The 24,418-nt window shown below is 52.6% G+C and overlaps 2 protein-coding genes and 2 pseudogenes across 4 annotated transcripts in view; 1 reads left to right on the top strand and 3 right to left on the bottom strand.

Annotated features, from left to right (window-relative positions):
* LOC309416433 (serine/threonine-protein kinase PAK 3-like) overlaps positions 1-24,418 on the bottom strand; it is a gene marked incomplete at its 5' end in the record, with an annotated part of 156,672 nt that overhangs the window by 38,857 nt on the left and 93,397 nt on the right. The window lies entirely within an intron of this gene.
* LOC309416414 (E3 ubiquitin-protein ligase RBBP6-like) overlaps positions 1-24,418 on the bottom strand; it is a 79,201-nt pseudogene that overhangs the window by 14,560 nt on the left and 40,223 nt on the right. The gene's annotated exons all lie outside the window — the stretch shown is intronic.
* Positions 4,108-7,728, top strand: LOC309416416 (E3 ubiquitin-protein ligase RBBP6-like; the record flags this gene model as incomplete). The annotated part of the gene is given in 4 exon segments (XM_082015968.1): positions 4,108-4,622; positions 4,991-5,089; positions 6,393-7,539; positions 7,543-7,728. Coding segments are annotated over 4 exon segments (1,812 nt in total). The 5' UTR covers positions 4,108-4,242.
* Positions 19,127-20,057, bottom strand: LOC309416415 (olfactory receptor 14A16-like; annotated as a pseudogene). The gene has a single exon. The product of its transcript is annotated as an olfactory receptor 14A16-like (transcript).

Genomic DNA, 24,418 nt, shown 5'->3' with positions numbered 1-24,418 from the left:
TTACCCGTTCTGTTTGATACCTGAGTATACCCAGAACGGGAGAGGACCCTTCTTATGCAAAGGGCAGAAAAAAAAGGCAGAAAGCTTTTTTCCCTGGTTACGTGTCTAGTTAAACCCTCTGTACATGTGGAAGGATGACTCTGAGAAGAATGTGTAACCGTGCAGGTGATTACAGTATGAGATACTGAATGCATTTAGTTTGTCCCCAGCCCTTTCTCTCATGCAAAATTCTATAGCCTGCTCTGGTGACTTATTGTGGTCTGCAACAAACGGAGAGTTGGGCGTTTAATCCACATTCTTCTCCACAGGAGAGTTGGTGAAATCCTTCAGAACTTGAATCTATGAACGGTTTTTTGAGATGTGTTTTATTCATCAACCTTGAGGTTGGTGACTTCTCACTGTCCTGCACAGTGGAAAGACCAGTCCAAACATCAAGACACAGCCTACTCTACAGCTTCCAAGTAACAACAGTGAAATATCAACACTGCTTAGTTATTTGCTGCATGCTGGACATTTTTTACACTATTGGACATTTACCGCTTCAGGCTCTCAGTTCAAGACCGTATTCACCCATTAATCATATACGTGTTTTTATAATTGATTAGAACCCCAACATTTTCCTTAGTTTTGCTGAAAACTCTTTTGACGGTTCTCGTTATTCACAGGTATTAGAACAGCGTTACTGGAATCTGAGGAACATACATGCCCAACGTGTCATCAAACAGACGTTTCTCCCGATGCTTTGACTGCCAACAAGTTGTTACGCCAGGTGACATGCTGACATTTATGTAAACTGTTTGTTAGACAGGTCTATTTGCGAAAAGCTGAAAGGGAAGAAAATACTCGTTTACATCTCCTTAAGCAAGGCTAAATGGAATAAGGCTAAATTTACTTTTCAGAGACGTTATCTGGTGTTAGAGAAGCTTACAACTCTTTAGAGAGAATCTGGCAAATTCAGGTCACACTTTTGCTTAACGTGATTGCCTCACTTTCAAATTTGGTGTTAACACTGAGGTACTGTAAATAGAGATACTCTGCGTTACCCATCGTTAGGGTCAGTGTTTCACCTGATGTCTTCCTATACCTGTATGTTGATTGATTTTAGGATTGATAAAGTTTACAGGAACACACAAGTAATTTTGCTCTGGGGAGGCTTTTGTTCGTACATCTACTGAAGTTTCATAGTGCCTTTCTGTATGTGTTTTTCTGCCTCTAGGCTGTGAACAACTTCAATAATGGAACTGGCTACAGAGAGCAGATTCAGCAGCAACATGAGCAGCAGCCGCCACCTCCACCACCTCCACCACCACTAACGAGACAAACAAGAGCGCACAACATGCAGCCTCAGCTCCGGCCAGCAGTTTCCAGACAGCAGGACCCACTAATGACTCCATTAGCATCCCTGGCTCCTCATTCTGCTGCTGCTTTGTCATCGTTGGCCTCTGGTCAGTCCTCTGTGGCCGTTGGGCTGCCAGTAAATCCGTCTTCTGTCGTCACCTCTGGTCTCCCTCCAGCAGTGTCCCTGTCTCTCTGTGCTGAACAGCCGGACGGACCTCTTTGGTAAGTAAATCTGTAGATCAACAGGGATATAAAGGACACTAAAATGCTCAAGTTAGATTCTTCTTCTTGTTGAGCTTCTCCACTAGCTATTTATCTATCGGTAGTGACAGTTCCCGATACTAGTGGAAGTTCTGGTTTTTGTATTTACTTTGAATGAGGACACTTTGATAACTCGGAAGTGTGTCTCATGCAAGGATTGTCTCAGAAGTATTTCTTGCTCAGTTCCCTTATCAGTCATTGTCTATGAGTTTTACCCTGAAAGAGGCACATTTTGCCCAGGGGCCCTTTGGTTTTATGTGGCTAGCAATTCCTAAAGGAGCCCTCTAGTTATGTCAAAGCTTCTTGAGTGCATTAATTTCTCTCTAGTACGGAGGAAGCAACAGTTTCATGAAACCTGTAAAAGCACAATTAGAGCTAAAACTGAGCAGGTGTTTTCCTATTACTTTTTTCTACGGTATTTCTACCATCAATCTTACGATAAGTCAGAGTCATCCTCAGTAACACAAAGGGCAGTCGGTGACGCGTGCTGACCTGGCTAATAAACACTGAAACGCCGTAACTTTGAAGTATTTACAAACATGAAAGTCTGAGTTTGCAGCCCGGTGAAGTCACATGAAAAGACGTGAAAGATCTGTACGATTGTTTAGGGCTTGTGGCCTTTCAGCTTTATGCCTGGGCTGCAAATAGCCTCTCTGTCCAGAAGACTGTCAGGCTCAGCTGTAGCGTTGAATGCAAAGAACCGCAATTCAGAAGAACCTCTAAGGCAGCCTCTGCACTCGCACATAAACATTTCCTCATAGAATTTCAGTTCTCGCGTCTTCCAAAACGGAGATTCAGTGTGTGACTTGTATGTGCTCTAACCCTTTCACGTGCAGCTAGCTTAAGAAGATATTTTTCCAGTGAGCTTTCTCTTGGCATGCCAGTAGTCCAAATCGACTTCTTTCCAGTCTTCAGTAAGAATGGGCCAACTTCACATCTGTAAATCTGATGAAGATTTTTTAAATTTTTTTTCCCATTTAGAGTAGTCAGCCTTTTCTCACCTTGGACTTGCTATTTCCAGTAGCACTTGAAAACGCTGTTTGAATAATAACTTTTTTTTTTTTTTTGTAGTGATGCTGATACTGTGTTACCTCCTGCTGCTCTGGTGACTGCTACTGAACTTCTGAAATTTCCCTCTCTGTCAACCAGCAGCTTGTTGGAAGAGGAGGTCAGTTTTCTTTCAAATGATGCAGTGACTGTTGCCTTTTAGTGGAGCTTAATTTCTAACTGTTTGCATGTATTGACAAGGGCGATCACGTTCCTGCACTAAGGCAACCAGCGATCCCAAGTCTTCTGGGCCCCGAAGGGCAATCAGTACCCTCAACCGGTAAGTCACTATAACTTTAGAATTTCTTTTAAAAAGCTGTCTTGAGATAAACTAAGTGGGATTTTTCTCTTTTTCCTCTCCCTACGCCAAAAGCTCATGCAATCACAGGCAGCACAGTTGGCTCAGCTGGTGGCAGACCAGGCTGGCAACGGTAAGTATTCTACAGAAATCCGGTATATTACGACCCGTAACCTGTTCAACGAGGCCGTAACACTTAACTTAGACTACAGCTGATTTATAATGGAGTAAGTATGCCCAGATAGTTGTGGAGAATACAAGCGGTGATTAATTTTTAAAGGGCTTAATTTGATTTGGCTTTGACAAAGGGGATCTGTGCTTGCAGTAGAGTATTTAAAGTAAAACTCCAGTACGTGATTGAAAAGAGGACTCTGAAAAAGGAACAGTTTTTGAGGGAACCAGCAGTACATCTAAAAATGAAATATAACTAAAGGATTGGGTGGAAAGCCACCCTTTTGATTACTGGCTGAACAGACCTGAAGACATTGATTCCCCAATACAAATCAGCCTCCAACATTCTTTATTTCACAACTTAGCGGATACTGGTGGAGCAAATTCTTGGAAAAGTCAAGGCTGTTATTTGATGACAATTTTGAATTTCTTCAATGTTCTCATCTCAACAAGCCAAGGTGCTTTCTCTCAGTGGGAGAGAGAGGCGTTTGTTTGATCTATTATTGCCGTGTCAAGTTAGTCCTTCCTTTTGGTACGCCTTTGTTAGAGATCGGTTGTAAGCGTGCATTGTGTTTATAATGTCTTAAAGATAAAGCACAACAAAAGCCAGGACGATTCCACAGATTTCCTAAAACTCTCAAATTTAGTAAGCAAGAAAATAACAATTCAGGGACAAGAACAGGCCAAAGACATCATCATGAGGCAAGACCACAGGTGATGCCTGTGGAAGAAGCTAAAAGAAGTTTGAGAGAAGATTAGTTAATATTTGTGCAGTACTTTGAGGATCAGAAGTGTGATCTTCAGTAGTAAGTATAAGCAGTAAGTACATCAAGGAGTGGCAGAGGAGCGGTGGGCGCTTGGCACATGGGACATGGGAGTGTCTTTTAAGCACGGGCAGCCTCCATCCACGGTCACAAAGCAGAGTATAAGGGGAGAAGACTGCGGGAGCTGTTGGGGGCGAGGGTCTGGAAGGCAAGCATGAGGATCAAGAAGGGAGCGTAGTCTCAAGTGAAGGGAAAGCAGGGAGAAAAATGCTGAAGTTGAGGGTAGGAAGTGCTCGCCACCAGGCTGCCGCTTCATTCGCTTTCCTCTTTACAATCAGGGCAGAGTGTGACAAAGAGTGACACATGATTTTGGGTTTCTTCAGAAGTTCAAATCGAGGACGCCTGCGCAGTGGACGTTCCCAAAGGACTCACGCCCCAACAGAAGCAGCATCAACATCCGTCGTCGTGCCTGTGCCTCCAGCTCCCTCGTACCCTCCACCACCCCATGCACTTCCTTCAGGGCTACCACCAGCACAGTCTCCTCTTCACTTTCCACCTGGTCAGCCTCCATCTGCTGGGTATGCTGTTCCCCCTCCAGGATATCCTCCAGCTCCTGCCAACATGTCATCAGCTTGGGTAGCAACAGCAGTGCCAAGGGCTCATGCAAATACCATCCTCATGACACAAGCACCTCCTTTATCCAGGGAGGAGTTTTACCGAGAACAGCAGAGACTGCAAGAGGAGTAAGTATTTGGCTCAATGAAGTTGCCTTGGTTTTTGTTGTTGTATTTCAATAGCATATCAGACTGCAGTTACACCACAGTGCACCTGACATCAACAAAATGCAAGAATCGTCACGGTGTCATAATGTCATGTCCTTTTTCTTTGCAAAGGGTAAACATGCAAAACTGAGACAAGACAAATGTAGTTCTAAAATATTGGCTAAAAGTTGTAGATATTCTAAGCTGGTCTTCCTTCGATGTTAGCTGTTCACCTTTTGCATTTGCATGGAGTAGGCATTTTCTCCTAGTGGCCATGTTGTGTTTCTTGATGTCTTTTGGTAACGAAGGTCAAACTACAATGGTAGTAAAGGTCAAACTTGTTTTCACAGGGACAAGAAAAAGTCCAAACCTGATGAGTTTACAAAGGATGAGTTTGCTAAGGAAGTGATGGAATATAACAAGTCTCGAAAGGAGCGTTCGGTTTCCAGGTACGTGCTTTACATGTCCATTATGGAGAAGCAGATTGTCTGGAAGAATCAGGAGGCATTCCACTCCACCGCTCTGTTGCTAGACGGATGGGATGATCCCAGGGATTAGCAGCGACAGGAGTTTCATGTGTGCATTCCTAGCTTAAATAGGGCAGAGATTACAGTTGACTGGCAGTTATAATTTGGCAACAGCTGTTCAGGAACAGGTTTCTCTTTTAGTAAAGCTTCTCTGTAATGGCATCCTTCACCACCTGACAGCCTTGAGGAGGCCAGAAATTGAAGAGGTGTAGTTGCTGGATTTTCTGCATCTCCCTATTCTGCTTGTAACCATTTCCTCAAAGCACTTTGGAGGAGATCTGTGAGAGACGTTGTCTTCATCTCCTCTTCTGTTTACCACATGTGGGTACACAGAGAGATTTCAACCTGGACTGCAAACTGGTGGCTTATGCTAGTATGGTTTTGACCTTGTAAAATTTGTCTCATGACTCAGACTTGTTTGTAAGGAAATCTTGAATTGCTGAAGGACTTATAGAGGAGGGAAGATGCTCATGAACGTCTGCGGAATGATGCGAAAGGGTTCTTTAAAAAATAAAAAAAGAACTCCTTGTGAAGAATAACCTCAGGGTAGCTGATGTTTTCTATCCCCAAAAGTCACTTGGGCAGGAGTGCTGAAAAGCTCTCTCTTGCTCATGCTGCCAGTATCTGTCCTAGAGTAATGGCATTGAGTCATCCTAGTCGAGGCTGAGTTCAGAAGCTTTTCGAGATGATTTCTCTTGAAATGCAGTCACTATCCCTGGTTAGAGCTAGAGGTATGTGTAAGATTTTGCTAGCACATCTGGCCAGAAGTGTTGATTAATGACAACTGGACGTAAGAATTTTGCATCCCATACAAATTGCCAAAGAAGTAGTGAAGTTAAATAGTCCAAGCAGCATTTTAACATTGATCTTTACTGTATTAATGCTACATCGTGTTCTCTCGATGTTTGATACTGCACGGTAGCCATGAAGACTTGCTCTTTTTGCATCTGACTGCAACAAAAGGGATTTGCACTGCGTGTAGTGGTTGAGGAGTGAAAAATGTGCACGTTCATGTCCCAGTAGAGGCCAGTATACAGCACCTTAAATCAATCAATAGCCAAAGGAAATCTGGGAGGAAAAAAGCTGGGGAGAGTCACTGTTTTGAATTAACTTCATCTGGTTTTTTGTGTTCTTGTTTTTTTAAGGTCCAACTCTCCAAAAAGCTGAGGAGAGTAACTGTTTTGAATTAACTTGATCAATTTTTTTGTGTTGTGTTTTTTTTAAGGTCCAACTCTCCCTATAGTACTTCATCTTCCTCTACAAGTTCGCATACCTACTCCAAGTCAAGAACAGGTTCTTCCTACTCTTGCTCGTACTCTCGATCATTTAGTCGTTCCCATTCTCGCTCCTACTCACGATCACCACCATATCCAAGAAGAGGCAAAGGGAAGAGTCACAAGAACTATCATTCCTGGTCAAGGCCACATGGTTATCACCGGTCGAGGTCAAAGTCACCCCCACACAGAAGACACCGTTCACGGTCAAGGTCTCCAGTAGTCCGAGGCCAATCTCCCAGGAAATGGACTATACCTCAAGGGGAAGGAGGAAGGGAGTATTTTAACCGATACAGACAAGTTCCACCGTATGATATGAAAGCTTCCGATGGCAGATCTATTGACTTTGGAGATCCATTTGGAGAGCAAGGATACGGAGAATGGGAAAGGAACTACAGAGAGTGGTGTGAAACGTTTTACAAGGGCAATGGTGTTGGTGCTCAACTTCATCCTCCAGTAAAGAGAGGGAACTTTTCTCCAGACTGCTTTGGTCCACCTGGGACCAGACGAGAGTATTCGCCATATGCTCGGGGACATAGGGAGGATTATCCTGTGGGGCATAGGCAGCGCAGCTGTAATAGAGCTGGAAATTACCCTGAACAACCTTCCGGAAGAGAGAGCCGTGGCAACAAAGAGAGGGAGATGCAAAATCCACGTGGAGATGACAAAGGAAATAAACCTAAAGAACACCAGGAGGGAAGGAAAGAGGATGTGAATGAAGGCTTTCTCAATGCTGAGTTGCTAGAAGGTGCGAGAAAACCAAGAGAGCCAGTTACAGGAGAAGTCGTTCAAAGGGACTCATTGTTCATGCTCCCAAGCAGAGATGATGCCACCCCTGAGATGAGGGATGAGCATTTGGGAGCAGATTCTATGGCTTTCAAGCCAGGGTCTAAAAAGAAGAAAGAGAAGGATGAGCGAAAAGCAAAACCTGGCAAGACAAAGCGGGAAGCAGAAGTGGCTGTCCCTCCTCAGAAGGACAATATAAGAAAACGAGCTAAAGCTTCCCAAGTGAAGGTGGACAGCGAGCGTGAAAAATCTCCTCAAATGGAACCTCCTGTGAAACAAGTGAAGGAGGACGTGCCAAAGACAGACAATGTTTAAACATCTTCCTCTCAAAAGGATGCGAAGACTCTTGGTACCCCACAGAAAATTCATCCAAAAGTGATAGAAGATCACCCAGAAACTAGACCAGTCGTGGAGGAAAAGGCAAAGAAAGACCATCCAAAAGAAACCAACTCAGAGCGGAGGACAGGGAGAGGTCATTCAGCAATTACAATCACAGGCTAAACAGCCTCAACTTGGGAAAATTATTTTAAATTCTTGCCAACCAAAATCAGAGTAGGATAATGAGAAATAAGACGAAATCTTAAAACATATCCCCCCCATCCCTCCCTGCTTCCTGGGCTGTCACGAATGGATAATTTAGGCTGTTTGAAGAATCACCACCAAAGATACCAGAAAGCGCATGATTTTAATCTAGATTTGTAAAAAGGATGACTTAACAGAAGGCGATGGCAAGGTCCACTCTATTCCTTATTCAAGGTGGAAAAGCTGTGCAGATAGAACAATTAAACTGGAATGATTTACTCGTCTATCAAATCGAGTTAATGTGTATATTTGAGGAGGGAAAGTAGGAGAGACCCTTCCATTGAGTCACGAGGTTCAGAGAGGACCCCCGTGCTTTCTAAAGTCCTTTTCAGAGAGGAGTCTAGGTGCGACTGAATCCACTCCTATTCCCAGATTTGGTCAACAGTTTATGACTAAAGGGACAGGGTATCGGGGATTCTGGTGTAGTGATACAGACTATGATTTTGTGCTTCCTGTCACTTAAAGATGGCAATTTATCCAATACAAAATAGCAGCAATCACATTCACTAACAATGCCGAGATAAGTCACAGTATCAAATCATATAAAACTTAGCAGCATAATCCACTGAAACTTAGAAGTCCTTAATCACACACACACCTATAGGTGTAGAGACAGAGACCCATAAAGAGATCTAGAGAAAAGAGATAGAGATGTACCAAGGTACCTATTCAATATCCCTCTGGAATTCAGTCAAATACTCACATCGAATGCTTTGTGTCGCTCAATGGCTGCACAGTCGAGCCTCTGAGCTGATCGTGAACTTGAGGGTTCACGGGCTCTGAGAGGCGTCCCACTCAGAGGGAGGTGCTAGTTGCAGCCCGCTGCGGTCCAGGAGAGCTCAAAGGGTCTCACTTGGGACCACTCTTTATAGGACTGGGAGATGACTGACTTTAGGCATCAGTGAGTTTCCACAATGCAGGCAGGTGATTTCTGAAGGTTTTGACGTTACCGCTGCCAGGATTGTCTGGAGATAATTGATTAGTTCTGTTCATGTCCTGTACCTTGTTCAGGTGATTGCGTCCCTGATACCCTCAGTGCCATTCTCCTCCTCATCTACACAAGAGCGCCTGGTACAGCTGAGGGCCTCTCTCTGCCAAACCCTTTGTTCAGAGGCCGAGGCTGGTCAGGCAATTTAGAGTGGCCCAGGTACAAGGCAAAGGGCTGGGATGTGCACCAGCACACGGGCTCAGCTTTGCTCCGGATGTCTTTTCCGCAGGTCCTGCCAGGATCCTGCTGCAGCGCGGGTGTCCCACGGGGTTACGGCCTCCTTCGGGCATCCCCCTGCCCCGGCGGGGGGTCCTCCCCGGGCTGCAGGTGGAGATCTGCTCCAGCGTGGAGCTGCATGGCTGCAGGGGCACAGCCTGCCTCACCATGGTCTTCAGCAGGGGCTGCAGGGGAACCTCTGCTGCGGCGCCTGGAGCACCTCCTGCCCCTCCTTCCGCACGGACCTTGGTGTCTGCAGGGCTGTTTTCACATGTTCTCCTCTCTCCGGCTGCAAATGCCACGTGCCGGTTTTGTCCCCTTCTGAAATATGTTATCCCAGAGGTGCTGCCCCCGTTGCTGCCTGGCTTGGCCCCGGCGGGCACGGGCTCTATGGGACACAGGGGCAGCTTCTAGCAGCTTCTCACAGAAGCCACCCCTGCAGCCCTGCTGCCACAACCTTGCCACGCAAACCCCATGCAGAGGACGAGGTTGCTGTGCATAAACTCGCAAACCAACCCAGAACGGCTGCCATTGTGCTGTAACAGGAACGGTGTCACAGAGGGCGAGAAGGCAGGCATAAGTGTCCCGAGCAATCTCCATAGCAGGCTCACTCCAGGAAGACCCTCGTGGTGTGGGCATTCCCGTCCAAGAGCCTGCAGATGTGGTGGGGATGTCCTTTATCCTCCTGGATGCCTAGAGTCTGCAAAATTGTGACCTATCGTTGCAAAAATGAGAGAGCAAGTCTGTGCTGCAGTTCGCGTTTTCTTTTCTTTGGCTTTTTCTGTATTGTATTTGCCAGACAGACCCTGGCTGGCCACACATGTAGCAAGTAAGTGGAGGTTTTTACTACTAGTTGGCTTCTGTATCGATGTGTTCTTTGGCTGTTCCTTAATAACGGAGTTGATTTTTAAACAAAAATGCCAGTAAGATACCATGACTTTGGTAAAGCTTCTGTCAACAGCTTCAGCTAATAAGGGGGTGTCTCTATCCCACCGGGTGTGGACAGCTTTTGGGATTTAACCTGCAGTGGTTCAGTTCCCCACACATGATCGTGTGTGGCAGTGGGGTCTGCAATTTCCTCAGTTTGCTGGTTCAACCAGTGCAACTGCTAAAATGCGGACTGGGAGAGCTTCTCGGAAGTCCTAGAAACTGTGAGGTTAATCTCCAGAATTTACTGACATTTCTCTTCTTTTGAGGGGAAGCATCTTTTTTTTTTAACCTGCATAATGAAGACACATGACTGTCTAAGTTGACATTTAATGTGTGCTAGAAAAGCAATTAGTTTTGTGGTGAAATGCAAAATTCAAAACACTTTGTGTACGCTCCTGAACTCAGGAGCTGTGACTGTGGTTTGTCGGAATAGAACTGCCACAGCTAAGGTGGATTTTCAGCAAGCTTTAATGGGGGAACAGAAGCATTGACAGTTAAAGACCAATTGGCACTTTCCTGACCAAGTTTCCAATTCTTTTAGTTACTGGCAAAACAGGGCAAAAAATAGACACAAGAAACTGTAGAAAAAAGAGTAACCTAATCTATTGTCCTGTTACCCTCCTCTCTATGTAAAATAGCTGTTTTTACTGGAGGGATGTTGTGAAAGAACCATGCTGTCTCTCTGGATTTCCTTGTTCTGTGGGTTTCCCCACAACAGGCAGTTTTATAACAGCATCTGGTTAATTTTCCTTTGCACATTGCTGGTAAAGTCGCCCATGGATACGTAGAAGTCCATCCTTCGGTGAGTGTGAAAGTAACCTTTAGCTTTCCTAGCATTTAAGAATGGTGGAGCAAGCTGTGAGATTTGCCTTTTGTGACAGAGTGCCAGCCTTGCAGGCTGAAGGAAAGTCAACCGTAGCGTCTTTGCAGCAGCAGCAAAGGGATCACGGGCTGTTTTCTAGCTTTCTGTTTAAAAACATCAAAACAGATGAAAGTCTGTTCTTGCAGGCAGAAGTTTGCCTTAAGACTACTGCTTAATGGGAGCCTGGCCTGAAATAAGATGACATTACTAATGTTTTAGCTGCACAATTTAGCACTGTCAGACCAAGCGTGGAGCCCAGTGGGAAACATAGTTCTAGGCATTTGACATGACAGGAGGGCGATTATTCCCTGCTTTATTTTTCCCTTAATCATCTTCTATCCCCAGGTAAGCAAAGTGCTAGCGATGCATGGAAAGCCATGCACTGATCTAACGCATGGCAAAGGAACATTCCCCTTCCCATTAGGCACCCCTGGCTTGAGAGAGTTGGCCCTTAATCCGACGTTCAGGATGTCTGACGTCTCGCTCCCTCCTTTGGCCAGTTCAGTACCTGTTGCACTGTTTCTCTTTACGCGTTGGGCAACGGCGCTGAGTCTCTCAGAAAATACAGGACGCTGTCTGTGTGCGTGTGTCTCTCTGTGACAGTGTGTCCAAGTAGAGGTGACTTAAGGCACATAAATTTGTGAGAAGGTGATAGAACCCCCTGCGTCTGCGTCGCAGCTGGGACTGGTGGGGGGTTCAGCTCACCGCACTTCAAGGATCTGCAGTGTAGGCTTCAGTTTACACGTAGCCAACGGATCAGCCAGACTTCCCTTGCCTGCCCCACATCTGGAGTCTGCCGGACGGTTGCCAACACCCCGGCGGTGGCTTTTATTCTCCGCTGCCTGTAACGGGAGCCCGGGTGAGCAGTCGGGATGCCTGCCTGGCAGCCCCGGGCAGGTCGGCAGGACGCGCCTTGCTGCCGAGAGGGCTGCATTCCCTCTGGGCTCCTGCTGCGGTGAGACACAGGCAAACAGGAGAAAGATCGCTGTGTGAACTTAGGAGCAGGTGAAGAGGAGGTTGGTGCTGAAAAAGGAGCTTTTAGACAGGGAAGTTGAGCACCATGGAAACAGGCAATATGATTAGCCCATGGCTAAAACAGTAAAGAAACAAATAGCCATCTCTCCAAAGGCAAATTCCCAACAAGAGTATGCAGTGGGCTTTGCCCTTTGATGTGCGTTAATTAACATAGCCAGTAGGCACCTGTTAGCTTAATTAACTGTTACCATGTCTGTAGATACAATGCCAAAGCAATGAACCAGCAACTAGATGTGACCTCTAGCGATATATCCAAGCATGACATTTTGTAAAATTGGACTTTGACAAAGCATGGGCATGGATAAGTTGTTTTCAGCAAGAATGAAAAACGCCAAGACAACTTACCAAAACAGCAGGGTCATTTGTAACCTTTAAATTGTGCTGTGCCACGTGTAACTTAGCACCGGGGCTGTAGGACTACAGGCATGTCCAGATTGGTTCCTGAAGCTGTCAGAAGGAAAGCGGCGTTAGCTTTGACAGTCCCTGTAGTGGCCGATTTAAAGTGGCCTCTTCACATTCCTTTCCTTTTCCAAGGCAAGCGGTCTTGAACCTATACAAACCCTGCCTGAAAATGTGGCTAGAAACCCAGGAATGGGAGCGGAGGGGTGGTCTCTTTCGTGCCACGTCGAGAGCAGGACTAGACAGAGGCACTTTGTAACTGCCCTTAGGTAGAGGTCTATATGGGGTCTAAAAGCCCTAAGCTCTGCTTAGAGCCCAGGATGTATCCATAAAATGCCATGCGATGGATTAGTTTTTTCAAACCCACAAAGTAATTGCCAATCTAAACTGTGTTAGGGAATGTATTTTTCAAATTGCAAAATCAAAATTCAATAAGCTAGGAAGTGCTACGGTTGTATTTTTTTTTGTTTCTGTAACCTTAATGATCTTTTCAGTACGGCGTTTTATACGTAATGTACGTCTGTGTTTTCTCTCTGTTATGCAGTCAAGTCCAGAATAACAGCAGTTGCTGAAATAATGGTCACAAATCATATAATTACTAAAGCATTACCAGCTGTTTTTATGTGTTTTCACAGTAACAAAATCACTTCCTGCTTCCAAAACGTGCATGAACAAGACTACTCAAGTTAATGGTTTTCCCTGTTGTTTTGGGTGACCATAAAGCAAATTAATCTCCTACAAGAGCCCAAATTGGAACGAATTGTTACCGAAATCCTCGTCATGAGGGAAAACACAAACTCCAATATTGTGTAATGAATTAAACCCAACTTGTGTAATGAATTAAGGAAGAAATGGGGTTCTGGGAGAGGGTGGGGGCTGGAATTAAGGAAGAGATGGGGTTCTGGGAGAGGGTGGGGGCTGGAGCAGGTGGGTGCAGGTCTCTGTCTCTGGTTCTTTTCTGCATGTGGGGGCTACGGGGAACCCTGCTGGAGCGGTGGGTTAGGGGTAGCCATACTCGTTGGCTGTCTCCATGTCAGCCTCCCTCTGCACAAAAAACTGCAGCTGGCCCAGTGGCATCTGCAGGGCCGCCCGCTCCCGCCCCTCCTGGGCCAGCCTGGTCATGCGCTCCCGCTCGGGCTGCTGCTCGGCTGTGATGGGCACCGAGTCCTCCTGCTCCTGCGGTGGGATGGGCGCAGTGGTGAGGCCCCGCCAGGGCCTGAGGGATAGCAGGGAGTCGGCGGGAGGCTGCGGCACGTGCGGCGGCATGTGCAGCTGCTCTGGCAGCACCTGGCGTGGGGTTTGGCCCCCCGTGGGGGACAGGCGCAGCCAGCTGGGCTGCCTGGGTTTGGGACGTGCACCAGTGCGTGCCTTGCTGCTCAGTGCCACTGCCGGTGCCGACTCCTTCTTGCCATGAGGTGGGGTCTCGGGGCTGCCGGCAGGGGACCAGGGTCCCTGGGGTCACGCTGGGGCTGGCTTGGGGCTCTGGATTGGGCGGTTGGTGCACCGGCCCCACGACCTTCACTCCTCACCCCCGTGGAGGGATGTCTCGATGGCGTTGAGAAATGTGCCCTCTGGTCGGTGCGGGGCATCCTTGGCCCCGGGTTGAAGTGGCTCTTCCTGGGAACGCCGGTACCGCCTGGGGTGGGGATGCTGGTTGTAGGGCTGTCAGCAGCGGGACGGGGTAGACATGGCGGCTCCAGGGGTGTTGGTACCAGGCCGCGGTGGGGGGGCGGGTTCCGCGGCGGTGGTTCCTCGCAGGAACCGCCAGGTGGCGCCGCGGCTGCAGCCTCTGCCGGGCAGGGGGCGCGGCCTCCTCTGCGGGGGCGGGGCCGGTGGGGGCGCGGGGTGATGGCGGAAGCGGCGCTGGGCGGGCCCGGGGCCGGCGCCCTCATGGCGGGCAGAAGGGGCTCCCCCCATGCCAGAGCGGTGCGTGCGCCTGCCCCGCCTTACGCCTGCCCGCACCGCTCCGCGTCCTCGTCCCGTCCCGGGGCCTCCCAGGGCTGCCCCGGGGCACTGCAGGGGCGTGCGGCCTGGTGCTGCCGGGAGCCGCGGGGCGCGGCGAGTCCCTGACGCCGGCAGCCGGCAGCGCGGTGTCGCCTGTTCCGGTGAACGTAGCGCAGCCCCTGGCAGTGGGGAGCCGTAGCTTAGAGTGCGGGGGTCTGGGGGGACCGGGGTGGGCGAGGGTCCCTGGGCCGGGCGTGGGGCCGCAGCCCCGGGCCAGCCGTTTAAGGCCTCCGTGCGGCAGGGCTTCAGTGGGCCGGCTGCATTAAACCTGTCCCCTCCCGCTGCGCAAAGGCCCTTTGCCCGCTGGCCTCCTGCCGGGTCCTCGGGCGCTTGGCTGGCACGTTGCTGCCCGTGGAAGCTCTCTGCTCGCTGCTTCCTGCCCACTGCCACCTGCTGCCACGCCGTCCCCGTCCCGCTTCCCCTCCAGAGGGTTTTCGAGTGTTAGGCCACCTGGTGCACCACCATCTTCTTTTTCGTTGGGGGCATGCTGTCCTGCGGGGAGGTCTCTGGCATCGTGGAGGCACTGGCTGGCGCAGGGCGCTTGGCCTTCTTGCTGCGCTCTTCTCCCCATCTGGGCACCACCCGGCAGGAGATGGTGCCTGGGGGCAGCAGCAAGGAGCTTGAACACACCCGGGGCTGCATCTGCAATGCCCCCTCCGCCAGTTGGCCCGTCTGGGGCGGATGATGCTGGGGGGCAGCCGGGAACCCTGCCAGGGCTCTGGGCAGTGGGATCTGCAGGGGGCTCAGCAGGGGACTCTCCGGAGGACCCTTCAGGGGATCCTTGTTGGGACTCTCCCCAGGCCTGTTCTCTGAAGTCTCCTCTGCGGTCTCTGGAGGACTCTGCGCAGAACTGCCTGCAGAGCTCTCCTCGGAAGTCTCCACGGGTCTCACTGGCTGCCCGGTGGGGAGGTCTTCTGCCACCTCACACTGCTTCCCCTTGGGGTCCTGCAAAGGGTAGGCTGCGACCCCCCAGGAGGGATTGGTGTCCCCCAGCGTTGCCGCCACCAGGTGGTCCTCAAGGTAGTTGCCCGCTGCCCCGTCCTCCAAGAAGCTGGGAACTTGGTTGAAGGATGCGGTGCTGCAAAGGCTGTTGGGGAAATCAAGGACATCAGGGACGGTGTCCTAGCTGTCCTCCCACTACCACTGACTCCTGGGGCAGCCCCCTCTGCCACGTACTCGAAGAGGTGGGGGAGCTCACTGAGGAGGTCAGTCAAGTCAGGGACATCCGGGAACACGTCGTCGCTGTTTCCCAGCCCTGCCGCTGCCGCTTGCTCCTTGGGGCAGCCGCCCTCTGCCACGTACTCAGAGAGGTCAGGGAGCTCAGAGAGGAAGGCGGTAAAGCTGGGGCTGTCGAGGCTGTTGGGGACGGTGTCGAGCCAGGTGAGCATCTGGTTGATGCTGGCTTCCTCTGCCTGCCCAGGAAAGGCCTCAGCGAATACGGCTGCCCCCTGAGCAAGCCGATGCGCGGGCATCCCTGGGGCCGCTGGGGTGGTTACCACTGCTGAAAAAGCCAAGCCAAACCCGGGGTGGTGCAAGCTTTCCTCCGCTTGGCCACCCACCTGCAGGCTCTGCCAGTCCCCAAAACTCACCTTTTGGCTTTGTCGTGGTTCTGCTGGTCAGCAGAGCCAGGGTGGTCTGGTGGGGGCTGGCGGCAGGGTCACTGTCCTCAGTGGCCGCCCCGTCTTTGCTGGAGGCCTCCGACAGCTGCTGGGCACTGCCGGGCAGGGTGTGGGGCACAGGGGGGCCCTGACTGCAGTGCTGAGCTGTGGGGTGGTGGGGGTCTGGACAGGCAGGGATGCGCTGCGGGCAGGAGCCTGTGGGGTACAGGAGCTGCCCCTGGAGCACGGTCCCAGGCCCCAGCCCCACGGGCTGGTGGGGCACCAGCGCTCCCGTCCCCAGCTGCCGTCCCCAGCCGTAGGCAGGGAGACAGGCAGCAGGAATGGGGGGGAGCTGCACCCCGCAGGGAGGCTGCCACACGGCGGGGAGCTGCACCGGCTGCCCCGGGACCCCCAGGGGCCCTGGCACCTCCTGCCAGACGCTGGCCTGCACCGGCTCTGAGGTGACGTGGTGGAGCTGGGCAGGCTCAGAGGACACCAGGACAGAGGGTGACACGCCGGCAGTGACCGGTGGCGGCATGGCTGGAACGGCGAAGCTCACGCCGGGCACTTGCGATGCCATCAGCAGCCGCAGAGGGAAGCTCTCTGCTGGAGGAAGCAAAAAGGGATGGTGGGGTGAGGTATCGGCGGGCAGAGCCAGCGGGGGGTTACCTGGGGGGCAGGAGCACCGCAAGGAGCGGGAGCCACTGCTGTACCTGCCGTGGCGGTTGGTCAGTGTGGGGTTTGTTGGGGGCAAAGAGCCTCCGTCCCCATGGCGAACATTCCACCAGCACCTGCTTCAGCCAGCCTCGCGAGGGTTTGGTTTTCATAGCACAACACCTTCCCCTCTCAGTTATTTCCCATCTGGCTGATGATTTCCTGTCCTTAATGATGGTTTCCCATCCCCACCACCCTTTCCCATCCCAGTGATGATTTCTCAGCCCCATGATGGCTTCCTATCCCAACGGTTTCCCATCCCCACAGTTTCCCAACCCAACCATGCCTTTTCGGGGCAGGTGAATTTCCTGTGCAAGGGGAAGGAATGGGGCCAGGACCCTGTGGCCACGATGGAGAGCTTTCACAAAAATTTGGCAACTGGCCCCTGCCCACTGAGGAGAGAGCCTGGGACGCCCAGTCTAGCGTTACGGGAGGAATTGTTGCATTCGTGCACGCGAGCTGTCAGGTTCAGACTGGGGCACCCCGAATGCGGTGTCACGCACAGTTCTTACACCTTTCCAGTGTTCAGGTCCAAACTGATTTGACCAATTGCTACTTAACACACACACACGCACCCCCCGCCCACGCGGGCGGCTGTTTTGCAAAGCGAGGCTAAATCTGTGGTGTTGTCATCCTTCTGCTTCTTTCTTGATCCAGGCGTCCCTGGAGTCGGTCTGGCTGCAGTTCCTTATCCCGGTGCCAGAGGAGGGGAGGGTTTCACAGAGGTGTCGGCGGGGCTGGGACACTGGTGTGATCTGGCTAGTGCAGGGCTATCCTTACTTCTCCGGCGTGGGGACTGTCCAAGGGAAGAGCTACCGATGTCATCTATCTGGATTCTGTAAGGCCTTTGACATGGTCCCCCACAACATCCCTCTCTCTAAAATGGAGAGATATGCATTTCATGGTTGGACTGTTGGGTGGATGAGGAATTGGTTGGATGGTCACATCCAGCGGGTAGTGGTCAATGGCACAATGTCGAGATGGAGATTGGTGATGAGTGGTGTCCCTCAGGGGTCCATACTGGCACCAGTACTCTTTAATATCTTCATCAGTGACATAGACAGTGGGATCCAGTGTGTCCTCAGTGAGTTTGCAGAGGACACCAAGCTGAGTGGTGCAGTTGACACGCCTGAGGGACATGATGCCATCCAGAGGGACCTGGACAAGCTGGAGAAATGGGCCCATGTGAACCTCATGAGGTTCAACAAGGTCAAGTGCAAGGTCCTGCACCTGGGTTGGGGCAACCCCCAGTATCAGCACAGGCTGGGGCATGAAGGGATGGCGAGCATCCCTGCCGAGAAGGACTTGAGGATACTGGTAGACAGAAAACTGGACATGAGCCGGCAATGTGCGCTTGTAGGCCGGAAAGCGAACCGTATCCTGGGCTGCATCCAAAGTAGCGTGGCCAGCAGGTCGAGGGAGGGGATTCTGCCCCTCTGCTCCGCTCTGGTGAGACCCCAGCTGGAGCACTGCATCCAACTCTGGAGCCCTCAGCACAGGAAAGACATGGACCTGTTCGGGCAGGTTAGGAGGAGGCAACAAAGATGATCAGAGGGCTGGAACAGCTCTGCTGCGAGGACAGGCTGAGAGAGTTGGGGTTGTTCAGCCTGGAGAAGAGAAGGCTCCAGAAGACCTTATTGGAGCCTTTCAGGACTTTAAGTAGGCTTCTAAGAAAGATGGGGACAGACTTTTTAGCAGGGCCTCTAGCAACAGAGAAAGGGGTAACAGTTTTAAACTAAAAGAGGGTAGATTTAGACTAGACAGAGGAAGACATTTTTCACAGTAAGGGTGGTGAATGACAGGCACAGGTTACCCAGAGAGCTGGCAGATGCCCCAGCCCTGGGAACATTCATGGTCAGGTTGGAAGGGGCTCTGAGCAACCTTCTCTAGTTGGAGATGTCCCTGCTTATTGCAGGGGCATTGGACTAGATGACCTGAGAAGGTCCTTTCCAACTCAAGGATTCTCTGATTCCCAGAGGACAAGCAGCTGAGCATAACCTATCACTGCATGGTCTTGGTAAAGGCCAACAGCTTCCTGGGCTGCATTAGGAAAAGCATTGCTGGCAGGTGGAGGGAGGTGACCCTTCCCCTCTACTCAGCACTGGTGAGGTGACATCTGGAGTGCTGTGTCCGGTGCTCAGCTCCCCAGTGCAATCAAGGAAACTTGTTGACCCATGCACCATCTCCACTACCACTGGGCACCGAGAGCCTTTAAAACCAGAACCTGTGCTCCCATGGGACCCAGTGGTACCGTGAGCTTAACTCACATCACAGGGAGAACAGACCATTTAATAGACCAGTTCCTTAGACATTTTATTGGCAGCACCTTTGGAGGAAGAGCCCAGCCTTCAGGCACTGCAGCTGGGAGATGCCCTTTGATTGAAGAGCTGCTATCGGACAGGCCACACCTGACACAGTGTTGTGCGAGGGTCAGACACAACTGGATCACACCTCAATCCAAGGAACATAAGCCCAGAAACATTTCTACAAGTAGGATTATCACAAGGGAAAAAAAGTAGACTCCTGGCCTAAGAGAAACTCTGGGAAATGTGGAGAGGAGACGGGCTATTGTCAGGGAAACAGCGTCCATTGGGTGAGTTTCCTGAGGGCATCCTTGAGCTCCTGGTTCCTCATGCTGTAGATGAGGGGGTTCACTGCTGGAGGCACCACCGAGTACAGAACTGCCATCACCAGGTCCAGAGCTGGGTAGGAGATGGAGGGGGGCTTCAGGTAGTACAAAGATGGCAGTGCTGACAAAGAGACAGACCACGGCCAGGTGAGGGAGGCACGTGGAAAAGGCTTTGTGCCGTCCCTGCTCAGAGGGGATCTTCAGCACCGCCCTGAAGATCTGCACGTAGGACAGCAGGATGAAAACAAAACAGACAAATACTAAATAGGCACTGACCACAATCAGCCCAACTTCCCTGAGGTAGGCATCTGAGCAGGAGAGCTTGAGGATCGGGGGGATTTCACAGAAGAACTGGTCCATAGCATTGCCTTGGCAGAGGGGTAGTGAAAATGTGCTGGCCGTGTGCCCCACAGCATTGAGAAACCCACTGCCCCAGGCAGCTGCTGCCATGTGGGCACAAGCTCTGCTGCCCAGGAGGGTCCCGTAGTGCAGGGGTTTGCAGATGGCAACGTAGCGGTCGTAGGCCATGATGGTGAGAAGATAAAACTCTGCCGACATCAAAAAGGCAAACAGAAAGACCTGTGCAGCACACCCTGGGTAGGAGATGGCCCTGGTGTCCCAGAGGGAGTTGGCCATGGCTTTGGGGACAGTGGTGGAGATGCAGCCCAGGTCGAGGAGGGAGAGGTTGAGCAGGAAGAAGTACATGGGGGTGTGGAGGCGGTGGTCGCAGGCTATGGCGGTGATGACGAGGCCGTTGCCCAGGAGGGCAGCCAGGTAGATGCCCAGGAAGAGCCCGAAGTGCAAGAGCTGCAGCTCCCGCGTCTCTGCGAATGCCAGGAGGAGGAAGTGGGTGATGGAGCTGCCGTTGGACATGTGCTTCCCCTTGGGATGCTTATCTGTGGAGCAGGAAAAGGCAGTGCTGAGTTAGGCCAGACTTCTCTGAGCAAAACCTCTTCCATGTCTCCTTGCACCCCCACGTTCAGGCTCTCTCTTTTCAGGAAGACCTCTCTGCTGCTGCCTCACTGCAGCTCCTGGTTTTGCTGCCTGAGGGGGCCATTGGGAGCACGGGCTCTGCAATGGGCTCCTGAGGAGCCCTTCTTGCTGTGCAGCAAGACGGAACTAGGGACGCAGGTGACCTCCAGTGAAACGTACTCGTGATATATCAAACCGCTTCTCGGCATTTTCCATTCGCCCAACTGCAGAGCGGAGCTGAGGGGATTTGGTTCTGTCTGTTTGGTTCTAGTTTCTCTTGCCACATTTAGGAGGGCTTTTGGGTGGTTGAAATCCCTGACGTTTCCAATGCCCTCCAAGTGAAATCTTGTGGGTCCTGAGCGGCAAAGGGACGGTGCCGTAGTGCAGAGAGAGGAGAGCTGCTCTGCCCGTCTGCCCTGTGCTCAGCTGTGCTGTGCTGGCAGCCTGGAGCTGGGGGATGATCACACTTGGGTGTTCCCCTAACGAGAAACCGCTGGGAGCAGAGGGATCCAGGTTCAACGAGCAGATGGGCAGACCCCTCGCCTTTTCTCAAGCTGCCTGAGGAGGATTGTATCTCTCCCCTCCCAGATGGGGACATGGAGAGATCAGCTGTGCAGCTGCCCAGCAGCACTTCCACAGCCGTAGCACCGCGGTGTCTTCTCCATGGGGATCCCGGGTAGCCCAGAGACAGCGTGGGAGAGCTGAGCCCTTCTGGAGGGCACCCTGCAGCCCAGCAGGCACCCGGGGAAGGAGCTGAATGTTCCACCGTTGTCTAGAGGAGACTTGCTCGCACAGACACGTCTGTACACCAGGGCCCCAAGGGTCGGTGTCTGAACAGGAGCTGACCCTGCCACCGCGACCCCCGTGCCCCGCTCTGACCCTGCAAACCCAAGGCTGAGAACACGGGCAGAACAGGCAGGAGGGGATGGCAGTGAAACACCAAGGGAGGAGGGATGTGCAAATCCGATGGGAATCGGGGCTTTGTCCTTCTCTGGCTGTGGCTGCTGCAGCGGCAGGGCATGCCCGGGACCCCCGGGCTGGGGGGCAGAGGCTCTGCTTAGGCTGGGAAAGGAGACCAGGGAGGAGTCGCTCAGGGGAAGGTGTCTGCGCCCAAGGGACGGCAGGGAGGTGCCCACATCCCCCTCCCCAGCATTTCTGGCAGCAGCTCCCTCCCTCCCTGCCCGTGTCTCTGCTGCTGGGAGCTCTTCCTGCCTGGAGCATCTCCCCGTCCCCTGCTCAGCTGCCCGTCAGTGCTCACAAACCCCATCCCGCTTGCCCTGTGCTCACCTCTGCCCGCAAACACCTCCCGGGGCAGGGCACTGCCCAGGGCCGTCTCTGCCTGCGCGGGGCTGAAGACCAGACCGCAGGACGCCTGATGTGGCTGGGAAGGGGAAGCTGCTGCTGAGATGATGTCTTCCCGAGAAGTGCCCTTGGAAATGCCATGAAGCAGAAGGGAAGCTGTGAGACTCTCCGACCCTCGCAGCGCTCTCTCGACAGCAGAAGGACCATGCCCTGCCCTGCGGGGGGTGGCTCCTGCCACCCACCGCTTCCCCTGCACAGCTCTGGGGAGCTCCCTGGGCAGGCTGAGACCTGACCCTGCCGGGTGGCAGAGCCCCTGCCCCGGCACACAGCCCTGCTCTGCAGCACGTCCTCCTCCTCCTCCTCCGCACCAGAGAAAAGCCAGGAGAGCCGTCCTGACAGGTCCTGTCAGCTGTGGGTGTGCCAGGCCCAGGAGACACTTCCAGGAACTCCTCTGCACTGCCCTGCAGCCAGAGACTTACCGTGTCCAAGGGCTGTGAGGATTCCTGCCCCAGTGAGCTGTCACCTCTCCTCCCACCCCAGGCTGCCTTTCTCCTCTCTCCCACTCCTCTCCGCTCCCCTCGCTGCCTGCAGGCAGTGCCCCCAGCCCTGCTGCGCTGGGCAGAGGAGCTGCTCCTGGGCAGAGCTGTCTCTCTGCAGCGCTGCCCGCTTGCCACCAGCTCCCTCCACCCCAGCAGCCCGGCCCAGCTCCGCAGCAGAGGACCAGCCCACGGCAGCACTTTCTCTGCCCGCGCTGGGCTCCCTCCGGGTGTCCCTGGGGCTGCAGGGAACCTGCTGGGAAACAGGCTGAAGCCATCCCTGGGGTGCCCTCCCTCACCTGGGGAGGGACACTTCTCTCCAGCAGCGTCATTCCCCTCTCAGAGACAGAGTCAGGTCAAAGATCACCTCTTCTTGTCCCACCGTGAGACAGGACACCCAGACAGGCAAAGGGAGGAACCTCCTGTACCTCCTGTACCCATGCAAACCACAGGGGACACTGGAGGTGCCAGAGGTGGCCCAAGACATGTGCAGGTCACTGTAAGCTCTGATGGAGCAATTCAGAGGGACAGGGCAGCGTCTGGGGTCGTCATTTTGGAGGCCGCTGGGGCATGTATTTGGCCAGCTGAAGTGACAGCGGATGGTCACGCTTAGGACAGTGAAGCCTGTTCCTGCTCCGTGTGTCCAGGGCAGCCTGTGGAGGTACTCCTCTGAGCAGCTGGAGTCATTGCCATCGGGAGAGCTAAGTCTCTCGCCCTTCTCCATCAGCTGTATTTACCAGATCTCCATTGACAGTCACGGCAGGTTTCTCACAGACACCCCTACGATGCTGAACCTAATTCACGGGGCTCTTAACTGCCAAACTCATTGCACCAAGGCCAATGCTTGATGAGAGTTTCAGGAGCAAGGGCAGGGCGGAATGCACCACCACACCATCACTTGTTCAGCCTTTAGGAAGACAGGATATTAATAACGGTGACATTCCTGGTGCCAAAGATGGAATTCTCCCCCTCAGCCTCAGCTGAATCCCGTCTCCGTGGGCAGCACCGAAAGGCACAGGCTGAGATGGTTCGGTATGTGGGCAGATGCCTGAGCCTCTCTCAAGACAGCAATGGAGCAATTGCACGACACTACAGGAAATGAAAGGGGGCACTTATTTCATGGATTTGCTGCCCAGGGTAGAAAATACCCCAGCAACCATCTCAGAAACACCAAAGGAAGGTACAAAATAAGAACAGCATGGCCAATGGGGAAAGGATTAAGAGGAGTGGGAGATAAAACCCAGCCAGCACCTAAGCCCCCACCCAGTCCTTGCTCACCCGCCCCCCCCAACAGCCAGATGGGGGAGAGAAGGGCAGAAGGATGGCAAAAGTGAAGAAGCTCGTGGGTTGAGATAAAGACAGTTGAACGAGTGAAGCAAAGCTGCACGTGCAAGCCAAGCAAACGAGGATGAATTCAGTACTTCCCCCTGGCAGGCGGGAGTTCAGCCATTCCCAGGAAAGCAGGGCTGTGTCCTGCCTAAGGGTTACTTGGGAAGACAGAGGCCAGAACCACAAGTGCTGCCCCTTCCCCTTCCTTCCCCTGAGTGTTTTCTTGCACTAAAGGCCACCCCTCAACCTGGAACGAATCCACTACTCCAATCCCCCACCTCAGTATTTGCCACTAAACCAAAGCCCAAACACACAACCCCTTACCCATACTCTTACCCTGTTGATCACCGTAATCCTTTGCCCATACCCCGAGCGTTGAAATGTTGGCCTTCACCCGAGCCCTCGCTGCCGCCCTAAACAACACCCACCCCACAGCGCAAGCCCGTTCGCTAACACTGACCAGGCAGCACAACACCAAAACTACCACAGAAAACTTTGCCTGACCCCAACACAGAACGGCGAGCTCTAATGTCTAATTGTAAGCTGAACACCCACCCCCCAAAGCCCTCCTTCCCATGCTCTACCCCCTCACCTCGGTCCCCTCTCCTAGCCCTGACTCCAGCTGTTTGGCCCCTTGGGGGCAGGGCAGGGATCGTGAGGTCCCAGGGCGCTGCCGCGGCGTTGGAAGAGGAACGTGAGGTTACCCGCGTCTGAGCAGCTCTTAGGCCACAGGGAGGAGATGGGTGGGAGGGTGATGGTGAGGTCGGCTGTGCCGCAGGCTCTCATGGCACAGCAGAAGGCACGTGGCTGTGAGGTCACGTCTGTCTCTGGAGTTGAGAGGCCAGTGGCAGGAACGTGGCTGGGAAGGGACGGTGAGGTCCCTTCTTTCAGAAGCAGCTGGGGGTCAGCCCTTGAGTCAGGGCTGGGACATGTGCTGTGAGGCTCACAGCTGCCAGTGTCTCTGACAGGCCAGCAGAGGCAGCTGGTGGGCAAGTTGGTTGTGGGACTCCCTTTCCCCGAGGACCTGCGAGGCCCACCCAGGAAGAGGGCTTGGGTAGGGGTGGCCACGTCCTCTCCACACGAGTACCTGCTGGG

The sequence above is a fragment of the Phaethon aethereus genome (genome assembly GCF_964289735.1).
Source record: "Phaethon aethereus genome assembly, contig: HAP1_SCAFFOLD_108, whole genome shotgun sequence".
Lineage (NCBI taxonomy): Eukaryota > Metazoa > Chordata > Aves > Phaethontiformes > Phaethontidae > Phaethon > Phaethon aethereus.
This window is presented reverse-complemented; position numbering and strand designations above follow the sequence as displayed.